The sequence below is a fragment of the Adelges cooleyi genome, unplaced genomic scaffold (genome assembly GCF_023614345.1).
Source record: "Adelges cooleyi isolate 19-005CV unplaced genomic scaffold, UGA_ACOO_1.1 ACOO_flye_CR_arks_rails_tigmint_CR_PRNA_23, whole genome shotgun sequence".
Lineage (NCBI taxonomy): Eukaryota > Metazoa > Arthropoda > Insecta > Hemiptera > Adelgidae > Adelges > Adelges cooleyi.
The window spans coordinates 14,350,410-14,370,663 of NW_026095893.1; the positions used below are offsets into that span (position 1 = coordinate 14,350,410).

Here is a 20,254-nt window from a genome sequence, read left to right on the forward strand (position 1 = left end):
AATAATATAGTTAAAAATAACTATTCTTTATAGATAAATCAAGGCCAAACAATATTTTTATTGCTATCCAATGCCATATGTTTATGTAACTTAGTTGAACTACTTACAGTATATTTAATGGTCAATATTTTATTTAAATTAATAATATTAGTTATCGCATACGACTCATTCCACAGAATATAATTTTTGAAAAAAACCTTATTTTTTTAAAAAATTAATATGTACTTTTATTGCATACATTATTGAATAATATTTCTTATTTACGCGTCTAACCTGATAGTTAGATAGCTCATGATACCAAGGGGGTTCGTTAACATCCTTTTCGTTAACTTTAAAAGAAGCATCTTAAAACAATAGAAAAATACAAATCAATTATTATATTGTAAATGTTAAAAAAACAAGATTAAAATGTACTTGCTTTGTTTTGATCTAAATACATCATACTTTCGTTTTGATTTTAAGTACAATTTTCTGGCGACTGCTTGACATTTTAATTTCCTTTCTTCTACAATTTCTTCGAAAAACTTTCTATGATATGCGTGTGGTATTTGTTTTCTATTAAGTCCAATACATTTATTAGGGTTTATAATTTGTTATTATAAGAGTAAAGAAAATCTATGAAGTACTACTGAATTACTTAAATATATTAGTTGTATTCATTTTCGTTTTCTTGAATAACTAAAATTCACGAGTAATTAAAATGCAATGGCATAAAATATATTAGTACATTACAAACCAAAACAAACAAACGCGTGTCCATAACAAACTAATGTAGAATAGCCATTGTGTATAAATGTATAAAAATATAACATTTACGAATACTGTAGCTTAACTGTTAAAAAAAATAATTGAAATATTACTATATAATATAGAGCGAGTTAAATAATTTTACTTTCACCTATAATATTAGTTTAAAGATACGATGGATTTTTTTTTGTATTTATATTAGACGTGATAAAGACGAAAATGAGTTAAAAGGCAAAAATATCTTGTTAACAATGATAGTTTCATACTCTAGTTGTGTTTTACCTATGGGATAGTTAGCTGATTCAATATATGATTTCTGTATTTACGCGTTGCATGGTACATACTTAAAAAAAACACCCGTGGTTTACTAAATTGGTTTGACAATGGCGACGGCATTGAATATAATTAAAATAGGTTCGTCGCAGTATCCAAACTGAATTCAGTGAACAGATCCAGCACATTCGGTATAAAATATGTTGCACGGTAACTCTCTACACTGTGGTGGGGCATCAGTTAACCTGTACTGTGTTGCATGCATCGACGTAGAGCCCGTAGCATGAATAGCTACTTGTTTGGTTCCACAATCATTTCAGTTGTGCTCAACACGGTGTGCGATAGAGAAACGCGAGTGTTACATCCATTCACTTCAAACCCACATACAACCAGTACCACATAATAGTGCTGTTCTATTACCATACATTACATTTTCGTACATTTAGTGGTGCAAAAAAGTAACCAGCTGTCTAAGATATTTGTTGTAAGTACTCTTCAAAATTAGACATATAAAACAAATTTATAGTAAATACATTAGAAAATTAAGAAATTATTGGACAAATTTCAAAATATCTCGAAGGCCTTGTTATTATGTTAATCGTATATTGATACATTAGTAACTAATAATGGATGCATTTTGACATACTAACATACTAGTATTATTTATTTAAAAAAATACATAAATAATTAAGTGTAATATAAGTTGAAATAGCGCGAGTGGTTTATAAAAATAACTACAAATAACACGCTGCAATAAATTGAAAAAAAAATTGGCTTGTTAGATAGGGAACGTTTATAGGAAATTGCTAAAAAATTAATGTTTTGGTTAGTGTGGACGTAAAAAAACAAACCTTATCATAGACGTGACGTAACGGATGCTGATTTATGTATTTCTAATACTACTAATTCCAAGGCGGGATTCCATTACATCATCGCTATTAAGCATATTATATTTTGTACCACAAAATTCATTCAATTTTTCTATAGTACTATAAAATGATTTATATAGACAACAATTTTGACTAAATGTAACGACTTGTCTTTGTATATTTTAATGAGCTATTTTACAACTACTCATAAAGTCAAGGGAGTATTGTTACTCCACATTATATTATTATGTAATATATTAATATATACATACTATTTAAATTACATTGTATAGCTTTTCACGTAAATATTAGTGTATAGTGATATAATTATAGTTGCGTGTGTTTATACTTTATATATAATATACTATTTTACTTGATACTTTTGCTGATGTTAATCATTTGTGTTCCTGAAAATATTCGATCAGCGAACTGTCGTTTTATGTCCTGTTTTGGACGCACATTTCCATGGATACAAATGCCTAATGAAAAACGTACATCATAAAACACCGCGACTATAATTATATCACTATTCACTAATATTTATGTGAAAAACTAATAGCGGTTGTGTTCAAGCGTATATGTTGATAATGAGATATTAATAGTAATTTTTAATTGATGCTATTTCATTTAGGTGCCTTATATGCCGTCATGCGAATAACAAGTATTCAACTCCTGTTCCAGTTCATGTCTCTTTTGATTAGACAACAATAGGTATGTCTCTTTTTCTAATACTTAAATTATTATGGTAAATAAGTTATTCGCTTTGTTTAGATAACTTACTTGCAAACGATGTCGGATATGGAGTTAAAAGACGCGCGGACGATTGGACCATACGACCATCTTCTTAGCGCCATTCAGTCTAATGATTTGACCTTATTCAAAAGATTGCTAGAAGTTGGCCTAGACAATTCGTCCATAGATTTAGAACACGAGTACGAGGAGCCTTACCATGGAAATATACTGGACATATGTAGCTCGTCCATCGGTAGGTCCGAGTTTGTTGAATTGCTGTTGTCATTTGGAATGGAAGTGAACGTAATGAACAAAAATAGAAAAAAAGCTCCTATACACTTAGCAGCGGCTAACGGATGTAAAGATACGATAAATGTACTACTGAACCATCCTCCTATTAATGTCAATCTATTGGATGGTGATGGAAATTCAGCTCTGCACCTCGCGGCAAAAACTGGGAATGTAGAATGTATAGAGTTGTTGTTGGACGCTGATGGTGTAAAAGCCAATCAGTTAAACCGAAAAGGATTTTCTCCGGCGTACTTAGCAGCCACGTCGAAAAGTAGTAACGAAAAAGCAGTAAAGGTGTTCATCAAGTAATGAATTAACTATTATGTTATTTTAACAATCTATTTGTAATGTTCTAATTTTTTTAGATGCCCTGAGGTTGACTTGGATTTGTGTGTTTGGGATAAACCTGTAAGAAATATAATCAAAGAGAAGTATCCAGATCTAATAGAACTCATGCCGTCTGAAGGTGCAAGGAAAGTGGTCGAACGTAGTGAAAATCCTTTCGCGTTCCTGTACTCAAACGACCCAGAAGGATTCATATCTCATATATCTTCGTTGAAACAACCTGATCTGAACGCGCACGATGGCCGGCATACCTACCTACAATACGCCTGCGATTTTGGTCTACCGGAAGTTGTCAAACTACTTCTTCGACTTGACGCTGATCCAAATGCCACGTGCATATCGAACAAGAAATTTCCAGTTTTAATAGCTTCGTTCAGAGGTTTTGCAGATATTGTAGAGCTATTTATTAACAGTCATCTCTATATCAATTATAGTTCTAAAAGCGGTACAGCTTTACACGAAGTAGTCAAAGGCTCCGACGAAAATCACAATTCGTTGGATGTTAACACAGATTTGTGCGATCACTTGAAGTGTTTCAACATATTGTTAAATAAAAGTGAAGTCAACCCACTCGAACTCGACATCAATCAACAGGACGACAAAGGCAATACATGTCTACATTATGCAGCTAAAGTAGGTGATCGAGATTACATAATGACGCTGTTAGAACATGGGGCTTACGTAGGGAAAAAAAATATTCTAGGAGATCCACCGCTAGCCGACCTTAGTTCTAAGATATTAGAAGAGTACATGGATAAATGCGTCAAAACCAACGGGAAGTCGCCCAAAGACGTTAACTATGAAATCATATTTACTTACAATTTCTTATGTCCGCCTAAAATTTACGATTATAAAAAAAACACCAACAACCTTCAAACACAGTTGGAAGGCCAAACTTATGAGCCAGAAAGCGTACCTGAAACCGCTCCATTGTTATATATAAGTGAAGAACCAGAACTCCGGCATCTTCTTAAACATCCTGTGTTGACCAGTTTCCTGCATTTGAAATGGTTCGCCATCAAACGTTATTACAAAGTAAATTTATCATTTTACATAGCGTTTTGGGCTCTATTAACTTCATACACACTGTTAACTTTCAAAATAGGAGTGCAAAACAGCAATATGTCACTGACACAGGAGAACGTCACGCAGTTTTCCACAAACAAGATTCCATATAGCAATGATGCCGCAGTGTACTTATGGGTTATGGTGTTAGGATTCCTCATAGCCTTATCATTCCGAGAGCTATTTCAGTTGGTATCGTCTCCAATCACGTATTTGACAAGCTTGGAGAACTGGCTTGAAATATGTTTGATCGTTCTTACGTCAATACTAATGTTGTGTGAAATGTCTTGTATATTATGGAGGAATCAGATTTCTGCAATCGTTATTTTGCTGTCGTGGGGAGAACTTATCCTACTTGTTGGCAGACACCCTGCGCTGGCAACACATTTGGAGATGTTTAAGCGAGTTACCAAGAACTTCCTGCAGTTCCTCGTTTGGTACTCGATACTGATCATTGCGTTTGCTCTAAGTTTCTATATGTTGTTCAGAAATGACAACGACATCGAAAACAAATTTAACGATCCAAGTTCTGCCATGTTCAAGACAATAGTAATGTTGACAGGAGAGTTTGATACATTTGGTTCGCTACCATTTAATTTACATCCAATCGTTAGTCACGCTCTTTTTCTGTTCTTTATATTTCTTATAGCAATCGTCTTAGTGAATTTGTTGAACGGCTTAGCAGTCAGTGACACAGTGGCTATTCGAGCAGATGCCGAAATCGTAGCACACGTGTCTCGAGTAAAATTAGTCCACTACTTTGAAACAATGGCAGTGAGCAATCCGTTTTCGTGGATTAAAAATTCTGAAAACCAAATGGCCTGTATTAGGAGGGTTATTCCGCCAATTTCCAAAATATGCACCAAACAATTTTACCTGAAAATAAGGCTATTCCCAGATGCTCTTCAAGATTCTGAGATAAGAATCCTACCCAATCAAAGGAACATGGTCAATTTCGGGACCTTAGCAAGGAAAAGCGTTAAAAACGAAGTCGGTTGTTTTACTAATTGTCGGGGATACTATTTAGATAAATATATCGTCAAAGAAGCTAAAACGGTGATCGTAGCCAACTCGGAGGTAAGTGAAAAGACATGCGCAGAAATATTAGAAAACTTTATAGCAAGATTTGATCACGTAGAAAAAACTATAAACGAGATAAGATTAGTGTTAAAAAATATGAAAAACACCAAAGATGAAGATACCGTTTCCTTGCCTTCGTCAAACGACTCTTCCGTTGTTAGTGGTTCTGGTGATAATGAATAATTATTTTAGAATGCTGTTGAACTATTATACCAGAAAACAAGGGCACAAAACAATGTTCAATATGAATCAATTAATTATCATAATAGTGAACTAATTGCGACTTTTTAACAAAGTAACTTAAAAAATATACCATTATGTACACCATAAATAATTTAATTATTGTGTTTCATTTTACTTTTTACAAAATATTTACATACATTTAAAATATAAAGTTGTCTCCGAATTAAATAATTAAATTGATAATACAATTATAATAAATAATTATATATAATTATATTTTTTAACAAGTCAGATATGGACTAATTAGCTTTCTATAATCAACTAATTAAACTAGGAAACAATGTATAACTGAACACAAAGCATATTCATCATTGATTTATTTTTTTTATTTGCCAAATCTTTATTTTATAATTGTGTTCATTTTAATATATGTACAAATATTGTTCATTTCATTTATATAGTGATTTTTGCTTATAACACATTTATATTCCTGGATTTTTAGTCGATTTTTATGATATATACTAACGTAAAAGTGTTTAATTTTAAACTATTTAAAATGTATTTGTTAATCGTTATTGAATAAGAACGTTTATCATTGTTATATAAATGTAAAATTATTGTTTGTTTTGTAATTATTATTATATTCTATGCATTAATTATTTATAAATGGTATTCGTCGTTGAAATACTATTATTCTACCGACATTTATTTTAAATTTGTTTTACTTGTTTCTTTTTTTTTATTTTTACTTAATTAGAAATATTATTTTTTTTTTTAGGTATTTTAGTGAAAGAAAAGTTTATAAACTTCTTGCTACTTGAAATTAGTTTAAACTATTTACTAGGTACATTACAAAAATCTTACGTCTCCAAAAATACGTTTTTGAGTATATTAGAGCAAGATCAAATTTTACCTAAATTAGTTTATAGAAAATTAGACAGGATTAGCTCAATTGGGTGTGATAAAACTTGTTAATAATAGAAGAGCGGTCACTGGGGTCGAATTGACCCTCCCATTATCACATATAATTTACTTACAACAGCTGATTTTGCCTGAACAATCGGTTTTTTTTTTTTTAAATTGTTTTATTCATTTTATTAAACGGTTGTTTCTCTCTCTTGCTTAATAATAATTTAACAAACGTAATTTTGAAGCAAATGATAATGTACATTAATTAAGTTATTTGTAATACATGTTTTATTTCAATTAGATACTATTAAATAAATAATAAAAAGAGTTCCATGCAATCGTAAATATTATAATTGTCACGTAATTACTTAGCTTTAGAAAGTTTAAGATGTAATAACCTTGACCGGCTTGACCTATTGTACACTATATGATAAAAAAAGATGTGTCATATTTCAGCAACTATACAGAATAACAGTATGTGTTGATGGTATGGAATAATAATAGTGGTGATCATCGCATTACTGACGGTGGTGTGTAGGCAGTAAAAAGTGGTCAAGGTTTTGAAATACCCAATTCTGTGTGGTTACTGTACCTATCACGACTAGCCACTATAGGTAGTGTATACCAAAAATAGTACTCAAAAATTTTTAATTTTAACTAAAACCTAGGTGTTCGTCTACTTATATTTCTGACAATTGACGTTTAAAACGTCTACATAGTAGGTACATTCCACACCACAGATGACAGACATACAATAGACATACAATAGACATACTGGGTACTTCATAATTATACCTTTCGTCGTACAAAATTGCGAAATAATGTATGCCTACTGTGTCGGTAGGCCTTTTGATTTAATAACTGACAAAAATGATATTACATTTTCATACAAATTATAATTAATTATTAACTAGATTGTTAAGTACTAACATGGTCAAGAAATCGTCTTTAGATTGGAATTGATATTAGGTATATATTTTTTTCTTTTATTTTTGCTATTTAGCTATAAACATGTTCGTCTATACAGGCCCCGTGATATTTGCAATTGTAAAATAAAGAACATATTTTTTAGTATTAACTATAACTTATTCTAAGTACTTAAATTATTATTATTATATTTCATACACCAAATAGTAAAAATAAATAGATTATAGTAGGTGTACTAGAATATACCAAACCATTGTATACTTACGAGCTACGGCTTACAAGTTACAAGCTACACTCAATACTCTACAGCGACTGTAGCTATTGATATGATAATTCTTCCTTATCAATTTTGCAATTGTAATGCTTTAAATGATAAGCAATAACAATAGTGATAACATTCGATAGCATTGTCACTTGTAATACTTATGTATTGTTTATTTTTTTTTTAAACAAGAAATCATAGGAAAATACTATGATCAATTAATAATTAGTTTTTTATTTTAAAATGGTACGCGTTATAACTGCGTATAATTTTGAAGGACAAAAAGTAGACACTTGTGCGGACCCCGTTGCATTTACATCAGCTCCTTCTAATCGGTAAATTATAATTTGTCACTTACAATATTATACCTACGCCATTGAACAACGAAATATATCTATTTTTCTTAAAAATATGTGTTCATTTCTATAGATTACTAATCGCTCTGCCATATAATGCTATTGAGGTTCGAGACTTATCCAAGAATCCCCAAGCTACGTACACAATTCCTACAGTTGATCAAGCTCTCGAACTGATTTACTGTGTTACTGGCAACTTTATAGTAACTTTGGAGACAAAGCAAAAACGTTCTGGTCAAGATACACAGTACATAAGAATTTATTGTAATTGGGAACAATGTCATCAGGGAAATCCACCATTACGAGCCAGAATAGCTGGCCGAGTTACACCTACAGGATCTCAGATTGGAGACAATGCACTGGATATGATTGAATTACCTTTAAAGTTGACAAGAATAAACACATTTACATGTTGTCAGGTATTGTTAACATTACTAAATCCCATTCTCAAATAATTAAAAACATACTACTACCTACATTACTGTAATACTAAAATATGTTGTACTCATTTAGTAAATCAATTAAATACCATACACTACTATTAAATAATTTAAAACTTAACTTATAATTACTCATAAATTAATATGTATACATTTATTTAGTCTAAGTGATACATACTTTTTCTGTGAAATCTAGTTAGTATTGTAGGTGATAGTTATACAATAATAGCCTTCTTGAGTTTTTAATGCTGAAAAAAATGTCAGTTATTACTAAAGTTTCAAACGTTGTTCTATTAAAACAGTAAAAATGCACTTGATGATAAATGTATTATCGAAATGCTATTAACATTTTTTTTTTGTAGGATGAGTAGGTGGTATAAAATTATTACTATTAAACTATTGTTTTTTTTTTTAGGAAACTGCAAACATTGTTGTTGCATCTGCTAGTACTCTTAATATTTTTAGAATGGTTATGAAAACACATGATATATCACGATTAAGATTTTTGGATTTTGAACCTTGGGTAATGGCGTTAGACCTATCATTTAATGTTTGTGGTATCCAAATGGAACAAGATATTATTTCTGCTTATGGAGATCGACGAGTTCAAATGTTCCGTATTCATAAAGGTAAATAGACCGAGTACTAAAGTACTGCATTATTATGATTTTATACTAGCTTAATTTATTATAATTTTAGCAAGTCCAAAATTATCAGATTGGAATAAATCCAGTTCGACTTCATCAAAACCTGCCATTGAAGAAAACAAACAAGCAAGCATATTGTTATCTACGCCAATTGACTTATCACATCTAATCAAGTCTAAAGATGATTTATATTTGAGAAATCTTATAAGTCCAAAATGCTTTCCTATTATGACATTGACACCAAGTTTTGGCGATAGTGCTCTTGTTCTGCAAGAAGAGAATGCGCCATTTAATATAGTGAATTTGCCTATTGCTGTAAATGAGTCTGAAGCAAGTGAGGTAGGAATTATACACCCATTGATTTTTTTTATGAATTTACAGTAGTTTTTGTGTTAGCCTTGGGCTGATCCAGTAATTTGGACTGTCGAAATAATTTTACAACTTGAGTTAGATGTAAGCAGATGTCATAATACAGATGAGCATATAAAAAATGTACTATTGCATTTGATATATAAAAGACACGAAAATTCCAGTAAATCAAGTAAATTAATAATTTACACTAACTCTTTAATAACAAAAATAAAATCATAATATTTGGTAACACTTATGTAGTTTTCTTTGACTTCTATGATTTTCAATGTTTCAGAAGGAAATTCTTCTAGTTTTCGTTCACCATCATATGATCACTTAACTTGCGTAAATTGCTTAATAAGTTTGAAAGAAGAAGCATTTGTATTTCATTCTTTAGTGAAACACGATAAAACTAACAAAAAAGTTTGTATAATCTTTGTTTAATTTGTTTAATTTGTAACTCAAACTATATTATAAAATATAATAGTATGTAATTTTTTCCTCAGATAACTCCTTCAAAATGTATAACAGTATATAACTTCACATCACCAGTGGTTAACATTTCCATGGATCGATCAGTGCTGCATGTCTTAACCACGTCTAGCTTAGAAACTTACACGATACGTTTATTTCCTTCATCGAGTCCTGTACAAGTTTAGTTTTAGGCTTTATATATTTAAAGCAACCGTAATAAACTTGCGTTACATTTTATTGGTTAATTACAGTCGCAAATTCTGTCGGAGCGAGTGACTCTTATTGGTCATAAACCTTTTTTGGGAACTGTTGACATGGTTCTTTTAGAAAACAATCTCATCATTTTCACTTCAGCAAGCCTGAATAATGATCATAAGTAAGTTTAAAATTTCTAAAAAAAAATAACTATAAATAGATAGTTAATATTCTTTTATTTATTTTTTAGAACAAACAATAATTGGACAATGTATACATTAATGTTGCCTTCGCCCTCTAGTATTTGTAAAGTTCTCACGTTTAAGGCAAGGATTTCTAGGTTCAAAACTCCAAATAAGTACATTCATTTAATGAAAGAAGCATTAAACCTTACGGATATTGTAGAAAGGTACACTTATTGTGGATGTGGAACAGCCCGCTTGGGTAGTAATGATTTTAAGAAGTTTTGCTGTCTTGTGGCTGACTATTACTTTTTGTAAGCACTATATTTAAATTATTCAATAACTAAAAATTATGTTAAAAAACAATTTTAATTATAATAAAATTGATGATATTGATACCTTAAAACACACAAGTGCTATGTCCACTTTTTATGGGTTTGAGGTTTAACTCTTGAGCTCTTAAAAAAAAATCCACTAAGGACATAGAATTTTACGGTCATTTGTAGTTGAACAATTATTTATGCTCTTTGGACATACCACTGGTGTTCATTTGATTCAGTTTTTCATCACAAATTGAGGGACACCCAAAATCACGATTTTGAAAAAAATGGACGTAGCACTTGTGTGCTTCAAGGTATATTATGTTATATAAATGTAGGTTTGAAAAGTTGGGATGGGATTGGTCTTATACACTTTATGAAATTGCCAAATTATTACCAATGGATGTATTTGTTCGAATGAAACAACTGGAAGATATGTACAAACATGTAAGTTAGAATTTCAAGTTCTTATTTTCTAACTTGATAATCAAATTGGCATTATTCTGATTAAAAATGTTAGGTTAAAAAACCAGTGGATACGAAGCCGGCAATTAAATATTACATTCGCTGTTGGATACGTGATCATAGCGATATATTTGATTTAAAAACATTAACATACGGAATTAGAATGGCTGAAAAAAGTTCTGATTTACTGTACGTTTCAGAGTTAATTTTGTCTGAGGAGGCTGTAAGAAAACTACCCCTTAGTACTGCCATCAAACACATACAAAAAAACTTAGAACTTAGGTAAGAAAGAATGTGTCTTGATACATAGCTGAGAAGCTATTGATTTTCCAATGTATTGAGCTATACATTTATTACAGCCGTATAATTATTACCATTATCTTATTATCAGATCATTTTTGGGTCCAATAATTTAAAATAGTATACAAGTTTAAATTTTTAGTCATTTTTGTAACACATAAACTATAAAAACATGGCTCCAAACTTTATTATAACATTTAAAATTAAAAATATAATTAATAAATAGAAAACAAATGGAATAATAAAAATATTTATTGACTAAACTTATCATTAAACATGATAAACTTATAAATGTTTTCTTTTTAAGGCTTATTCTTGGCCAGTTAGGCCCATTTGCGGCTTCCACAATATCTCTCTACAATTCTCTATGTAATGCCAGCTTTTCACCATTCAGCAGTCCCAAGATTTTTTAGATCTTCTTTAACTTGATCCTCCCACTTTCTAACAAAAAATCATTGCATAATAACGTTTTATACTAATATTGATCATATTTAACCTCACATAAAATATAAAAAAATAAATTTTTGTACTGTAACCAGAAAAATTTGAAATTAAATAGTTTTAAACATTAATAATTTGTTCTTTTATTTTTGTTATAGTTATGAGAGTAAAGGCGCTTTAACATTTACTTTGCTTTTTTTATATTCAATAACTAGTATTGATACTAAAAATGTTATTGATTTGTATAATGAAGCTGATGAAGTGTCAAATAAATCATTTGTACAGTTTTGTGTATCTCATGCTAATTTACTAATTCAACAGGTGAGATTATTGTTTATAGAAATTGGCAATTATTAATAAATTCTTACTTGTGTATTCATTTAATTATCTTATTTTCCCTATGTTTACCTTTTTAATCAATAGCGGGCTATTGAGTTTAAAATCTGTAAAATTTCAGATCCCTAGCTCAACTCTAAGTATTTCCTTATGAATTTTTTTTGCATTGGAAATTTTTCATTTTTCATTTAAAAAAAATCCAACTTAAAAAATCATCAAAATTTTTTAAATAAATATTAATGCTTTTTAGTATCATCTTTAGATGATACTTATAAATTCTTCTTTTGGTATTTTTTTGTAAAATTGTTTTTTTTATTAAGTTATCAAGTAATCAGTTATCAGTTTCAATGGGCTTTAACTTGATAAAGACAATTTTTATTGTAAAATATCAAGTGGCCGATTTTGAAGTGCTCGATTTTGGTTTAAGAATCTATATTTTAATGTAAAAAATATTTTAAAACAGTATTATACAATATTAGGATTATGTAATATCTAATTATGTCTAATTATGTCTAATTTAATATTTATTTATAGGACACATCATTTTCAGACTTCTCTATTGTTTTAATGCAAGAAACTTCAATTTTAATGGCCAAAGGTCTTGCTGAAATAGTCACATCTAATCAATCTATAAAATTAAGAAGAATCATTCAAGCATTTCAAAAGTACATTGGATCTCATATATACAATACATGTGTTACTGAAACTTTTAAGAGATTTCTCGAGCTACACTTTTCATGTGCCTACAGTGCCGATAAAAAGCCTGACCTTACTAAGAAATATGTCTGTGATGCTATTAAGGTATTTTCCCCTTAAATATTCAACATATTTTTAGTGATATCTTAATTTGAGTCAATTTAATATTCATAAAATTTACATTTAAGTAATTAATTCTTTTTTTTTTATGATTCTAGATATTATTTCGTCAGTACTTAACAGATCTCACTAAACCAATGACCGAAAACAATAAACAAAATAATATGAACGATTGGAAAAACATGTACCACTCTCAAATACCTGGTTATATTCAAGTGTTACCATGCTTTAATAGACATAACGAAAACTTAATCAAACTGCAAAGTTTATTTTATACTAACTGGTTAACCAACGATTTTGTAGAAGATATTAAGCAAGTTCTTCCTATGTTGAACAAGCCTCAGCTAAGTTTAGAAATTATGTCCTCGCCAAATACAAAATATACTATAGAAATAATTGTAGACAAATGTCCTCAAGCTATTCTTAAGTATACAACTGTAAGTATTATTATTATCATTTTTTTTTTTTTGAAATATTAATATTTAAATAAACATTATTTATTTTTTTAGGATTGCCTAAAATCTGTGACCGATTGGAAGTACACAATTGATTTATTAGAAAATAAATCAAAATGTCAAACGGAAATGGAATGTCATTCAAAGTATAATGAGATTTTACATGGTGAGTTCACTATAACTTTAAACCCTTTTCATTCGAAAATAGTATATGAAAATATATTTATAACAATTATTTCATATTTTAGATATATTAGATTACTTATCGCATAACATGTCCGTTGAAGACTTGTGTAACACTTTACCAGCAGAAGCCACAAATGATACCGTTCTTCAAGATGAGTACCAAAACTATGTAATTACATGTCAAAAAATAAATCAAGCCAATCAAATCAAATCAATGGTCATGGCCACCGGTCAACAGCTTTTAGCAACACTTAGTTTTAAATAGAAGATAGCATACATAATTTTCATTACATTTTTATTGTTTGTTTTGGTCTACATTGTTTTTACCATTGTTGGCACAAATTACGAATCATGCAAACATTTAAGGCTAGTTCATTTAAGCGCACAAAAAAATAGTAGATTTAGTTGCATCATTTCTTTATTCGTCTTTGTTTGTCAATTTAATCAAATGAAAACATTCAAAACATCCATTTCAAATAATAAAAATTATATTTTATATAATTTAATTGATTTGTATGACTTTTATTAAATGTTCTCAAGACATTCTGACCCAAATTTCCATTTTTTGTATCTATCAATAAAATATTATTTATAAAGTTATGATAATATTTTGTTCATACCAATGATCAAAATTAATTTGACTCGTATAACTTTTTCCTGAGCGTAAAACTAACTAAGTAGGGCAACTTGCCAAGCTTACATATCTTTGTGGAGAGTAAGACAGTTGAATAATGTCAGGCAGTCGATAAAATCTATTGGCCTCAAGCGATGGTTTGTGTTTCATACTATTAGCATTAATTATGTTATCAATGCTATTAGCTTCAGCCTTCATAACACATAGCGCTCGCTTGTAAAATAATATAATAATTATTGTGTGGTTCTTGGAAAGTGTCGTCTAGTAGGATGGATCATAAATTAAGTTAGTTCATGTATAAGACCTCTGACGTTTTGTTTGAGTAGCTAGACTTTTTAATAAACCGACGATCATTTAAACGTTAATAACATAATATTATGAGTTAGTTCGTTTTACTCTAAAATAGTTTTATATGTATGTAATGTAAATTAACAATAATTACTGTTATTAGTTTATTATGTGTGCTCATACACATCCAGGACCTCCGTTGTCCATTCACTAATTCGATCAGTTGTTTGTTTTCATTGATTAGTTCCAACTAAAATATTTTTCATATATTTAACAATAAAAATTACTCGTTTTTCTCAATACCCGTGGAAATTGGATTTACTGTTACAAATATTGTGTGCGTGGAATTATTATTATTTTTTTTTCTAAATACACTTATTAGAATATAATGTAATTATTTTTTTATTAAATGTTTAGATCTGAAAACTGCTAGTTGGCAATTTTATTCATTTTGAATTGCTAAAAGGCTTTATTTAATATTATTAAACTACACAAACTCTGTAAAATATTCAGAAAATCCAGCATAGTAATTATGTAACGCAATTTCAGTAAAACGAATCCTATTAGTAAAAAAACAAATTCAGATTCAGTTATGTGTTTGGGAAGAGGAAAAATAACGTATTTTGTAATGTCAGTTTTTGTAATATTTTCGTTTTTATACAGGTTGTATTAATAAAAAAAAAATATATATATTATTTTGACACAATAAACCGTAAAGCCCGTCAATATAATATTGTATAGGTGTATATATATTTTGATCATTATGTGCGGCAATAGACACAGTAACAACGTGATGTCGACCCGTAGCAGAAAAAATAAAACAAAATCCATTTCGCAAATGCACACTATCAATAAAAAAATAGGAATCTACCAAACCGACAGCACAAACTTACTACATAAAATGTACATCTTTTCACGGATATAATATATATCATGTACATTGGACAGGCTACAACTTCAAGCGTTTGGTTATTGAAATGGTAAAAAATTCACGGTTTCTTACACACTCTCTTAAATGTATTTCAAAGGTAATATTTATCTAACATTTTCTATATTAAAAAAAAAGTCCATATAATATAGACACTCGACAAAAAAAAGGTGTGCAGAGTAAAAGAGAATTTAATGAAATAAAAAAAGGTAACACTTTATATTATATCCATAACACATTTTATTATTATTATTTTTTGCTTTTTTGCTTTTCGCGCCAGTGAGTTATTTATGAAACTATAAGTCCTCCAGAGGAAAAATATATTTCAAATGCAGAATAAGTATTACAAATTAATATACTATAAATATGTATATATTAAGCGGAATTCATAATTTTTAATTACAATGTAGTCATGTGTATCAAGAAAATATTCAAGTAGTAAATTCATTAGCTTTCACAGTTAAAAAATAAAATAAAATTACAATATGTCTTGCTCTTTTCTAAATATTTTGTTATCTATTGCAAATACACTTACACCCATTTAATTAAGATTTATTTAGTTAATCTATGTTATAAGTATAATGACATTTTTTTAGTTTTTATATAAATTTACCATTTTTAATTTTCAAAAACTATGTTAACAATATTATGTTATAATTACTATGATATTATTTATTTTATTATTAAGTTGGTACTTATGACATTAGCTGATTATCTGTTTTGTATCGGGGTAAGTATATGTATCCTTTTTTTTTTTAAAACAAATACCGGAACTTAATAAAAAGTGATTCAAATCAAACATTTTTTTGTAATTAAATAAAAATGCACCAAATAAAAGACAATTCAATGTTTCTCTTGGTAAATTCTAAGGCAGGTATTACTTTAACTGCATCATTTTAGTAGCAAAGAACCTACCTTACTACTAAGTTATGTGATTACAGAATACACGATTACGGAAAAATGAGTTGGAATATGCTTGATGCTAAGCAAAGTCGATAAAATACCAATATATTTTTCAAAGAAGTTAGCTGGAAAAATAAAATAATGGTCCTGAGCCTACCAAAAAATAAAAGCATATTGTTAAATAAAAAATAGAAGTTTCTACTACAACTTAATCAATATAACTACAACTCAATTGGAAAAATAACCGTTCCATGAAAACTAATTAATCACCGGTTAAATGAAAACGATTAAAGCTAATTGCATTGAAAAAAAAGTCTACCTACAATAAAAGTCAGCGTTAACTGATAAATGAATAAGCGATCACTGCTGAACTCTATTTTCAGACCTCATTAATAACATGGCAGTTATAAGTTCCATAAACATAATATATTAAAGCGATAATATTCATTATCTAAACCAATCTAACTAACACTGAAATAGTTAAACAATTCATTTGGATTATTTGAGTATAATATAATAACTTACCATACAAAATGCAAGCACAGTTATAAATTTTAAGCCCTACGCCCCAATGAAAGCCTTTGCATGTTTTCTTTTTTAATCATTGTAATGAAAAGGCTTTCTCTTTCTTAACTGTTTTTGAACAATAACGATCTTTAATATCTATTTTATGTATTTCAGCATCGTCACTTTGCCAATCATGCTGCTAAAATAAAATTATATTTAACCTAACCAAAGATAACTGTTATAACACATTTAGGATTGTTGTTTTGGATAAAAAAATCTACCCAACAGTTCTATTTTGTTTTCAATAATAGTAAAATTTAAACATTTTAAAAAGTAATCTATTGCCGTTCGTCATATAGGGGTCGTGTAAAATATTTTTCTTAGCTTTATTTATATTATTTCGAATAAAACGGAGTTTATTTAAAATTTAAAATTAACACATTAAATACTAAAATAATATAGTATCAATAAGCGCGATGCTAAAATATTGGTATTTAAGTGTTGTCAAAATTTAGGATTTACGACCACTATAATTGGAAAAATATCATTTTTAAATTTGGCAAACAAAATAGTGTGTTTGGCATCCTAAAAGGTCGTAATGTATATGGAAAATATATACGAACAACATATTATAGTTATGTGCTACCTATAGATCAAGTTACAAGGTTATTAGGTACATTGGATTACCATATTTAATAATAATTGATCTAATCGTAGCAAAATTAAAAAACACATGGACAAAGTTAGCAAAAAGTAATAATCCTATGGTTTGTATTTTTTTTGTAAAACCCAGCAGGATAAACCTATGATGGATTTTTGGTATCTTATTTTGTGTCTACTTGAGAAGCTACGTCCTATTATCATTGTACAAGACGTATAAAACACGTTGTAGAATTTGTGAAATAAAGTTTACACGTTAACATGTATGGAGAAATATTCGGTTTATAACCGCTTAGTAATCTATTCAACTTTTCCACCACGCACGTGTGGACTGTGGCCTGTGGGTGATGCCAGTTGAAAGTTGACGATACAGTATAATATTATAGTTGTCGTACTTATAAAACCGTTTTTTTCAGCCTAATGAACCGTATCGCGAGCACTTAAAAAGTATTTTGGTGTTTTTTAAGGAAATTCAGCTTTTGGCCCGACGTTCACGCGGGTAGCAGCACCTTCATATTCCCTCGCCCTTCCGTCATTGAGATGTTTGCGTACATCTCAATTCCTAAATGTCATCTCCGTCACTATGGTTACAACGTCACGAAGAATATAATATCTGCCAGCAGACTTAGGGTGGTCCTTCAAGAGTCGATTTTCGAATTTCAACCTCGACGCCACTAAAAAGTTTCTAAAGTTCCTATTTTTAATAACCAATTAAATATTATTGTTGTTTACGTGGAACGTCGCAGTGGCCAAAAACATAATACTTGAGTTCGGTTTATATTATACATTTTAGTAACATAGTACAAGATTAATATACTTCTGCGCATTTAGGAGTAACGCGTTTTCGTTTCTGCGCAGATGCGTTCTCTTGTAGCACGGAGTATAGACTCGACTAGCGACATAAAACGATGTTCGAAATAAAGTTAACAATGATGGAACAAACTTGAATTTTTATTATAAAAAATAAAAACAACTCTTTAATGATTTTTCTTTTTCGAAAATTATATTAAAAAAATGTTAACCTAACCGAAAACACCTATTTTCCGATGAATTTTCATGTTTTAGCAGCAAATTTGACAGAGTGAGTTTTGGACATGGTGTACGTGTTCAGCAGACTCTAGGCTATAAATACATCAAAGGTTATTCATTGATTTATGCACAAGTGTCAAAAACCTATGTTAAATCTGATTTAAACTTCAACCCTTGTGGGACACGGGTTAAAACTAATATTCTTCGTTTTTTTTTTAATTTGTATTATATTTAGAAACTTCTTAGGGGGCTTTGTGTTAAATATTCGAAAATCGACTTCTTAAGGACTTTTAAAAGGTATTGGTAAATTTTACCAATGCGTACCTATGCAGTTTATCTGTGTATACTATGAGAGACTTTTAAGATGGTAACGTTTTTAAAGTTATCTATACCTACGACGGCAACAGCTATCGTTTAATCTCAAGGCTAGAAGCTTGTGAAGTTTTCGGCGTGAAAAGTCGTGTTTACATGACGTATATGAGTGTACGATTAATGAACTGGAAACTTTCGAAAATGTAATGGAAAAACTAAAAAGTTTTTGTACATAGCAAAAAAAAAAAAAGGACCAGTGATAAACAAAATAGCTGTTTTAGACGTATACGGGCATATCATAGCCCATATGTAAGACACGACTCACATTGACAAACATGAAATTGAAAGTGACTTTTATCAAAACATTTCAATTATAAGCAGTCCGTGCTTTAGTCTACCAAGTATCAGTAGGAACAATCAAAACTGCGCTATAATCCGTTCAGTTCACCATGATACATGTCCATTAAATGACCGTTACATTTAAATATCAAGAGGTCAACAAATTGTTAGAGCCATTATACTTCAATTTGAAGTAAGTAGTGTTTTTTTAGTACTTTCCATGATATTAAATATCGGTGAATAGTTCAAATACAAATTATAACACTTCTGGTTTTTATACTTTATATATGAGAACATTTGTGTAATTTTCTCCTAGTAGTAATTTAATTAACTATTGTGAAGAGTGGATTAGGTGATTTAATAAACCGAGAAGTGGTAAAAACGATGTACTTCTTATCGCTTCATCGATTTACAAAAGCAATTATTTCTCTGTCCACTGTAATTAATTTCTTATTAATTTTCATTAAATTCCATGAATTTTAAATGTTGGTATAATTAAAATTTTAAAGTTGGGTTGTTTTTAGAAAATTTGCTACACTTTATAAACCCCATAGACGTAACTTGCAAGTATAGCAAAAGCAATTTTTTATAATGGTGATCAGCAGCTATGTGTAGCAGCTTTTTTTAGGAGGAAAATTCTGTGGATCAAAATTTTTGTTGTCGGTTGGTCGGTATACCAACTCATGACTCTGCGCATGCCTATAGCTTACTATACTAACGTTATCTTTGTACAGTTTATATGTACAACAATTAATTGATTGATTGCAATTTATATTTATTGTAAGTAAACAAATACATTAATTTAATTATCTAATGGCTTTAAAATAGTAAAAATATAGGGATTCGGGTGTCATATCTCCCCCCTTGACGTTATCACAATGGTATACATACAAAAAAAAAAATTTGGTGGAGGGAGGGGATGATGAGAAAAATGTATACAATTTATTTTTATCCCCCTCCCCCACAAACATGACTAAATTACGCCACTGAGGTCACTCAAGCCACCA

The 20,254-nt window shown here is 29.6% G+C and overlaps 3 protein-coding genes across 4 annotated transcripts in view; 2 read left to right on the plus strand and 1 right to left on the minus strand.

The window, feature by feature from the left end:
- Nucleotides 1–20,254, minus strand: part of LOC126835628 (farnesol dehydrogenase-like) — a 216,733-nt gene that overhangs the window by 92,900 nt on the left and 103,579 nt on the right. The window lies entirely within an intron of this gene.
- On the plus strand, nucleotides 1,275–6,146 carry LOC126835623 (transient receptor potential cation channel protein painless). 2 transcript variants are annotated; one of them, XM_050568325.1, is made up of 4 exons: nucleotides 1,275–1,504; nucleotides 2,521–2,600; nucleotides 2,661–3,217; nucleotides 3,278–6,142. In XM_050568325.1, exons 3-4 carry the CDS (start codon nucleotides 2,679–2,681, stop codon nucleotides 5,583–5,585), a joined length of 2,847 nt encoding a protein of 948 aa, XP_050424282.1. In that variant the 5' UTR covers nucleotides 1,275–1,504; nucleotides 2,521–2,600; nucleotides 2,661–2,678; the 3' UTR covers nucleotides 5,586–6,142. The 2 variants fall into 2 exon arrangements, with proteins under 2 accessions (XP_050424282.1, XP_050424283.1); XM_050568326.1 differs by lacking the exons at nucleotides 1,275–1,504; nucleotides 2,521–2,600 and having other exon boundaries at nucleotides 2,663–3,217; nucleotides 3,278–6,146.
- Nucleotides 7,822–14,202, plus strand: LOC126835622 (uncharacterized). The gene is made up of 16 exons (XM_050568324.1): nucleotides 7,822–8,018; nucleotides 8,113–8,458; nucleotides 8,895–9,108; nucleotides 9,179–9,465; nucleotides 9,523–9,667; nucleotides 9,773–9,900; nucleotides 9,984–10,130; nucleotides 10,203–10,327; nucleotides 10,397–10,642; nucleotides 10,987–11,095; nucleotides 11,169–11,395; nucleotides 12,013–12,175; nucleotides 12,725–12,991; nucleotides 13,105–13,443; nucleotides 13,516–13,627; nucleotides 13,710–14,202. Exons 1-16 carry the CDS (start codon nucleotides 7,927–7,929, stop codon nucleotides 13,910–13,912), a joined length of 3,150 nt encoding a protein of 1,049 aa, XP_050424281.1. The 5' UTR covers nucleotides 7,822–7,926; the 3' UTR covers nucleotides 13,913–14,202.